General features: G+C 46.9%; 1 protein-coding gene across 1 annotated transcript in view; it reads left to right on the top strand.

Annotated features, from left to right (window-relative positions):
- LOC109511291 (beta-1,3-N-acetylglucosaminyltransferase lunatic fringe-like) overlaps positions 1 to 8,207 on the top strand; it is a 13,836-nt gene continuing 5,629 nt past the window's right edge. The window contains exons 1-4 of the mRNA XM_019862275.1: positions 1 to 476; positions 4,744 to 4,792; positions 6,116 to 6,218; positions 6,947 to 7,100. Coding sequence (XP_019717834.1) covers positions 150 to 476; positions 4,744 to 4,792; positions 6,116 to 6,218; positions 6,947 to 7,100 — 633 coding nt within the window. The 5' untranslated portion in view covers positions 1 to 149. The remainder of the gene's footprint in view (positions 477 to 4,743; positions 4,793 to 6,115; positions 6,219 to 6,946; positions 7,101 to 8,207) is intronic.

The following is an 8,207-nucleotide window of genomic DNA, read 5'->3' as shown; positions in this document are numbered from 1 at the left end:
AGGCTCCGCCCATCGGCGGAGCTTCCTCGCACGCAGCCAGCTGAGACTTCGTCGATGCAGCCGGCGAGGCAAACGACTGCAGCCGTCGCGTCCCGCGGTTCGGTTCCGACCCTGATGAAACAAGCGGCGCCCACCTCGACGCACGCACCATGTGGAGGTCCGCGGGGCGGCGGCCTCAGCTCCTCCGCGTCGCCGTCCTCTGCCTGCTCGCGGCCCGCGCGCTCGCCGTCGCGGGCGCGCAGCGGGCGGCGGAGGAGGGAGCTCCGGCGAGCCGCGCCGTTTTCACGGACTACTTCAGGCAGCTGAGCCGAGAAAGGAGAGCCGTCGGGCGGCCGGCGCCGAGCGGCGCCCCGCCTAAGCCCGCGGAGCTCCTGACCGCCGACGACGTGTTCGTGTCCGTGAAGACCACCAGCAAATACCACCGCGGCAGACTGGAGCTCCTTTTGGACACGTGGATCGCCAACGATTTGCAACACGTGAGTTTCCTCCGAACTCATTCTCACCCGACCGTTCTTCAATGAGTCGATTTCACAAAAAGCGAGCCGTTTGCAACTCGGAGGGGTGCCTAGCTAGGTCTCAAATGCTCTTAATGAATTCAAAACCTGATGCGTGCGTGCGCCCCCCGCCCCGGACCCCACACCCACCCCAAACACTCAAACGGTTCATTTTAGTTTTGAAGCTCACCATATCCATAAACGGGGAGTTCCGATTGGCTACTCCACCACTTGTCATGCCTCCACTCAGCTTTCTCGACCCCCGGGGGCAACTTCGACCGCCGATCGCCGAGACGTCCCTCCAACATCTTCCGCGGGGTGTTGCAGTCAATTGCGACACTTTAGAAACGTCTTGGGAGACCTTGTAGGGACCTGGTCAAGTCTCGAGCGGGCCTCGCAGACACGCATCTGTCCACAACTGCGGAGAGACAGACGTCTCCCCCCGGTCGAGGAGACGACGGCGTGCCGCGATAACTGATCAAATTTCACATCATTGGTGAGGAAACGATGTGGTCATGGCAAGCAATGCATCTTTGTCCAGAAACTTGGAGTGGGAGCAGGCGCAAATAGATCTCCTATTCGACAGCAAAAAGCATGACATTGACATACAGTGATCCCTCGTTTATCGCGGTTAATGGGGACTGAAACCACCCGCAATAAATGAAAATCTGCGAAGTAGCGACCCCTCCCCCATATAGGTACATGAACATGTGTATGAGTATACAAAATATTTATGAGGCCAAATTTAATGGTATCCATGCGTGTAGAAATAAATTTAGTAGTAATGAACATGACTTAATGCTGTATCCTAATAGATTTAAACATGAATAAGTTAGGTTAGTGTATGAATAACAAAATACAGCAAACATATACATGTAGGACTGTATATGTTGCTCGATGTGACTCGCTGTAGTTTTGCTGACTTTCGCTGCTTCTCGTGGACTGTTTGCGGACTTAAAAAAAAATCCATTTTTTTTCTTTTTATGAATATGTTTGAAAAAATCCGCGATGCACAGAAATGATGAATATGTTTGAAAAAATCCGCGATGCACAGAAACGGCGATAAACAAACCGCAAAATAGCAAGGGATCACTGTACTCTTTTGGTGACGATTTTTGTGCGGCGGTGTGCCGTGCGATCTTTCGAATTAAACAAATACATAAAAATGCGCCTTGGCTCAATAAAGGTTGGCAATCGCTGCGCCCGACCGCGTGACTGTGCCCCGGACCTTGAAGCCAAGCGTTCAAAGGCTCAATGGGTCCAATTCTTGGTTTCGAGTGAAGGATCAAGTCACATTTCTAGGAACTTGTCGCGCTTTCCTTCTTCGACGGGATGAAAAGGTTCCATCGGGCACCACGCCTGCAGCTGATCTTGCAACGCTTCTTCTTGAGTGACATTCCAGAGTCGGCCGGCCGGCCGGCTGGGGCAAAAATCAACTCCGCTAAGTCGAACGATATTGATGAGGCCGCCCGGATCGCACGGCGGGATTTCCCGCGTCGTGAAGTCAGCCGGAGGCGAAGCAAAGTGGCTTTGAAGCGAGTGGCGTCGCAAACCCACAGGGTGGTCTCGGGCCCTTTTTGTGATGCGTCACCGAGTGCACAGGAGGTGACGAGTGGCTGTGAAAAGCTGCCAAACGCCGAGCGACTGAAAAGGAACTGCTTCGCATTCATGAAGAGCTCAGCAAAAGAAAAACCAAACTCTTCTGTATCATGACGTCAACGGCGAGGTTGCTGCAATTTGACAAAAAGTGCCCAGATCCTCCTCACCCTTGATGTGCTGTCGAAAAACAGCTGCAAAGCAGTGAGTTGGGTTGGCCAGGCCCAAAAAGTTGACCTGATTGCATTTAATTGATTCTCATCTCACTAAATATCTTTTTTTTGGGGGGGGGTAATTAGCATGCATGTGCTTATTTGCGTACAATCAGCTGACTGCACACGCGAGAGTGTGTGAGGAGTTCTCACGCTCGAGCATTACCTGTTTCCCAGGCACGCCGACATGCTTGAAGAATGCTGAGTTGTGGAAATAATGTGGCAACACGCGCACACGCCCTGGGAACTTCAGCTGATTGCTCATGGGAAGGGCCAAACATGGCTAATCACACACGCACGCACAAACAAAAAAAATGTAAAAAATAACCCATACAACTTAAAGCGATTGCCCTTAACTCTCGCCGTCGACGTGAAATGTCATCGACGAGAATCCTAACAAGGAGTGCCAGCGACGGAAATTGTCGTCAACGATGTTTTTTTTTGTTTTGTTTTTTTAATGGCAATGAGCCGAGAAAGGTCTTGGCCAGCTCTGGTTTGATCATGAAGCGATGTTATGCGGAAACAAGTCAATCCGACGAATCTTTGGAAATAATACGATAAAAGGAAGCAATGACGTAATGTATGTATATTCACATACACGCACACACGCACACACACTACTAAATACTACTACTGCTGCTAACAGATATTTGAACGACAAGGGCAGACCAACACGTGGACTGACAATATAGCAAGACCTGCAGGCATATATACGTTATCCTCTGCAAAAAATGGCTCCCATGACTCGAGCTGACCGAGTCGTGGAATTTTTCTTCGGGTGTGTTTAAACTTCCCCCGGGTGGCCATGGCGCACACTACAGAAGGTCGAGCAAATGTTAATAGACTAAAACAAACGGGCAAAAACAGTTACATCCTTTATAAATGTCATTACTTGATGGTTATGACGTTAAGTATTGTCAAGTGCTGTACTCTTAAAAATACATGACAAATTTTTTAATGCTGGAAGCCGCAATAGCTTGGTGGCATATCCGTTCATTCGGATGGGGAAAGATGATTTGAGTTACGTGGGTGGCCATATAACAAATTCAATTTTAATCTCAAAACATCACTGGAGAATTGGCAGAAGTGAATGCTGCGGATGCTAATCCGCGCCAACGCTGCAGCTCAGCTTACCTTTTTGCCATCGACAGGATCCACCTTCTGGTCAAAGTGTCTCTGTTGCGCTGAAACTTCAGTGGTCTTAGTTGATCATGTCATTGGTGGAGAAAGTCTGCGTTGGGTATGCAAATTAGCCAAACTGTGTTTTCACAATTTGCAAAATTTCAGGAAGACTGCTCACAGACTCACTTTCAGAAATAAGATTTTGCCAACTTGTTTGTTTACTTTCATACTTGACAGCACTGGCAACACACACACCCGCGCACACGCACTTTTGCATACAACGTCGACTTTATGTACATCCACTTTATAAAAAAAAAAAAAAATCAAATAAATGGATAAAAGTTTTAGCTTATGTCATATTTTCCTTCAAGGAGATTTTAAAAGACTCCCGTGAAGTGTCTTGATCTCATTTCTAAAAGTCAGCAGGCTCATTTTATTTGTCACGCAACAATTGCGTGACAAATTGAAGCGCTGGAAATACGCAGTGCAGGTGTTCCTTCAGGGCGCACTCTGGCCATTTTGGGATTAATTGGCGTCTTGTGATGCTTTCAGCCTTGGCTGTGGTAGTTTTATTTATTTATTTTTTTAAACACTTGTCATAAGACTGCTGCTCCACAAGAACATCACATTACTTGAGGAATGTATATTTAAACACACACACACACACACACACACACACACAAAACAAGCTCTGAGGCCAAGAGTGGAGGTTTGGTCGACTTCCTGTGGAAAATCAGAAAGGTCTGCTTGGCTTCCTGCAGCCACACTGAACCCCCGCCCCCCTCAAACCCATAAGCTGTCACATAAACAAAAACGAAAAAAAAACCCCACAAAGACATACACACGCAACCGCAACCGTGCAAAACAGTTGCCTGCGTCCAGAAAACACAAAAACCACTAATTTAAAGTCACACAACAAACGCACACAAGCATAAAAAGACACACAGAAAACACGAACACACGACACAAACAGACTTGCACAAAAACATGCAAGAACACGCTCCTCCAACACTGAACAAAAAAACCCCACGCAAAAAACAAAACATGCCTTCACATAAACAAACATCAGCAAGCACATATATATATATAAACACACAATTATAAACCACACACACAGACACACACATTTGCATTAACACAAATACAAAAATTAGCAAACACGAGTGCATGAAAACATTCATGCGAATCAAAATCATACAAGCTGACAGACACACACACACACACACACACACACACACACACACACGAGAGCAGACACCATGCTGTGGCGAGACATGAAGTCAAACGGGGAGTGACTTGATTTTTGTGTGTGCGCGCAGACATACGTGTTCACCGATGGCGAGGACTCAGCGCTCAGGAAGCGGATCGGTGAGTTTCACACACGGGCACGCCGATCGCATCAGGAAATCAGACGTCTGCTGACTTTGCGTTTCCACGGCGAGCAGCAGACAGGAAGTGAACGTCATATGGGAGTTCGCGGTTGTGTGGCCTGTGACACACAAAGGCCCCGGCCGGGATTCGATCCCCCTCAAAGCAGCTTTTTCCAAACGCATACAGTGTGAAGGCAGTGCAGTCAATTATGGATCCCCAGACGTGACATCTTAAAAAAAAAATCATAAATTAAAAAAACCTTGGTCTAGAATAGTTAACATGACAGGTATCGTTGGAAACCAACTTCAGAAGCCAACACTAGAAGCTAACATTGGTATCATGGAACGTTAACGTTAGAGGAAGCACAGCTAGCATCAGAGCAAACGTTGGAAACTAACTTCAATATCAAACATTGGGAGCTAACACAAGAAGAAATGTTGGACGCTACCAAAGAACCTAATTTTTGGAGGCTAACATTGGTACTTAATATTTGAGCTAGCGTCAGAAGCTAACGTTGGCAGCGGTTAACATGCAAAGCTAATGCTAGAAGTACCAATGGAAGCTAACTTGTGAATCAATGGGCACATGTGGAAATACACACCGAGCACGCATTGGTTCTCCCCAACCGTGCGCAAACTCACAAGCGTTGCTCAGATTTGCTGTTGGACTATTCAGAGTGCACCAAAAACAGAGTGCTGGCGCGTCGGGGGACACGGTGCGCCGATGCTGGCTGCGTTCAGAAATGAATGGGAGGGGAGTACACTCCGCCTCTCCGAACCCACCCGCTCTCAGAGTAGGGCACAGGCGTCAGAGTGAATTTTGGAAGTGCCCTCAAATTGGAAGCTCACGTTGGAGGCCACACATGCTGGAATCTAATGCTTAGGTCACCGCCAGAGCTAATGGCAAGAGCTAACGCTGGTCTTCCTTAGCTCTAATGCTAGCGGAAACAATGCAAGCGCACTGCAGAACCAAACTTTGACGCCAATTTTGGAATCCTACATTTTTTGCTCGAAAGCGGTTAGCTACTTTCAGAAATTAACAATCGGAGCTAAAGTTGGAGATGATGTTGGAAGCTACCTTTGGATGTGGTAGCATTAGAGCCATGAACGCTTGACGATAATATAGGAGATAAATAAAATGTTGACAATGATAGTAATACCATGTTAGCAAAGGAACAACTCACGTTGGCCTGACGACTCTTGGCCAGCCAGCTTGACAACAGCGTGATAAGCGACTCCAATGTATACTTTGAATTGAAGTGAAGCGCAGTTCCACAAATGAACAAGTATTAAGATACCGTTATGTTGTTGTGCTCACGAGGTGCTCACCTGATCAACACCAACTGCTCGGCAGCTCACAGCCGTCAAGCGCTTTCCTGCAAAATGGCCGCCGAGTACGACGCCTTCCTCGACGCCGACAGGAAGTAAGTTACGCGCCGTGTCGCGGAGGCGAAGACTGTCAAGCCGGTGCCCTAGAAACGATGCTAACGGATGGTGTGTCGGAAATATGGTCGCGCTCAGTGTTTGAAATTGGTGGTAGGCTTGCCAAGTGTGTTCTCTCTGAGACACCGTAGCTCTGAGACAACTGCTAATGCGTCACGAGTGTTGCAAATATGCTGCGTACTGACAACGTCGCAAGTACTAGGCTAAATGCGAATATGTTCGATACGCTACAAGCGTTATAAATATATGAGCGTTAACGTGACGACGCGAATTGCTAAAGTGCCAGAAGTACGCTGAATCCTAATGCGTCGAAATGATGACGACCGCTAAACTGCATGAAAAGTGCCAGCTGTCGTACAAACATCAGCAATGCCATTGCTGCGTTGCAGAAATGCGGGCAGTCGGATTTGTTCCATATGGATTGCGCCACTTTTAACCTCAAAGACTTGTAGCCGAATGCAAATTTTTAAAATGGCTGATTGTGATCATGTATTTTGTTCCACAAAATACGTTTACTTAATGAATGAATCATCAACATGGATTTCCATGGGACGGGAGAAGTGAACCTGTTGTATTTTGTATTGTATAAAACGTGGTGTATACTGATGTGTCCAAAATATTCTAAGCACTGACCATCTCTCAAAAACGATTAACTTGTCATAATTACGCTGATGATGTTAATGCTAATTGGCAGCCTGTGTGGTTGTAGGTGGTTTTGTCACGTGGACGACGACAACTACCTGAACATGGGTGCCCTCTTGAGGCTGTTGTCTCAGTACAGCCACACCCAGGACGTCTACATCGGGCGACCCAGTCTGGAGCACCCCCTCGAGGCCACCGAGACGTTATCCGATGCTAAAATGGTACAATGAGACCAAATGTTAGCACTTGGACACAGTGGCAATTAGAATCTTCACAGTAAATTAGCAGCTAGCGCATTTACAACACATCACTATTTACAACAAATGACCAGTTAGTCTGTTAGCATGTCATCCCATCAACATGATGAAGTACTTACTTTTTTCCGACATGTTTTTCACATCAGGATTTAGCATTTTTTTGTGACACTAGCATAGTGACAATGCAGCCACCTTGAGGTTAATGCTAGCACATTGGCGCTTATCATGTTGACGGCAAATTATCTTACAGCCCGTAACCAGGTAACGCATTTACTGTATAACACATTAGCAGTTGCCATAGCTAAGACATTAAATCTGTTCTTGATGTTAAATACGGTTTCCAAATAAGCGAAAGACATTTGAAGCGAGTGCTGAACCAAAGAGGACTATTTCGTCGGAAAACGTTCAATGACTTGGGAGTCCTGGTTGACTTCATTCGCAACCAATTGCAGCATTCCGGACAACTACACGGTTACAGGTGGATGTACAGTAAGTGCAGAGAATATGGACTACTTGTCAGGAAAGAGGACGTTCGTCTGGTCCTGAAAGAGTTGGATCCGAGAGGAGTGTCGTTAAGGCAAGCAAGACGTCTGAGACGACGAAACTACTTCTCCAAAGGGCCAAATTTTATATGGCACATGGACTCCTATGACAAACTGAAACCATTTGGAATTTGTATCAATGGGGCAATTGATGGTTTTTCAAGGAAAATAATGTGGCTCAATGCCTACACAACAAGTAGTGACCCGAAGTTGATTGGAGGTTACTACATCGAAGTTGTGCACAGTTTGGGGGGTTGTCCTCGAATCGTTCGAGCTGATCTTGGGACTGAAAATGGTCACGTTAAAGGCTTCCAGCGTTTCCTGGTGCCAATACCGCCAGGCAACACTCTTGACAGTTACTTGGATGGAGCCAGCACCGCCAATCAAAGAATTGAATATTGGTGGCGGTTTCTTCGCAGCCAGTGCATGGAGTTCTGGTTATCCCTCTTCACAGACCTCAGAGACAATGGCTTCTTTGATGGTGGATTTCTGGACAAAAACATCCTACAATTTTGTTGCATGGGACTTA

The sequence above is a fragment of the Hippocampus comes genome, unplaced genomic scaffold (assembly GCF_001891065.2).
Source record: "Hippocampus comes isolate QL1 unplaced genomic scaffold, H_comes_QL1_v1.1 scaffold7, whole genome shotgun sequence".
NCBI classification, from domain to species: Eukaryota; Metazoa; Chordata; class Actinopteri; order Syngnathiformes; family Syngnathidae; genus Hippocampus; species Hippocampus comes.
Note: the sequence above shows the minus strand (reverse complement) of the source record. Positions and strands in the feature narration are given on the sequence as shown.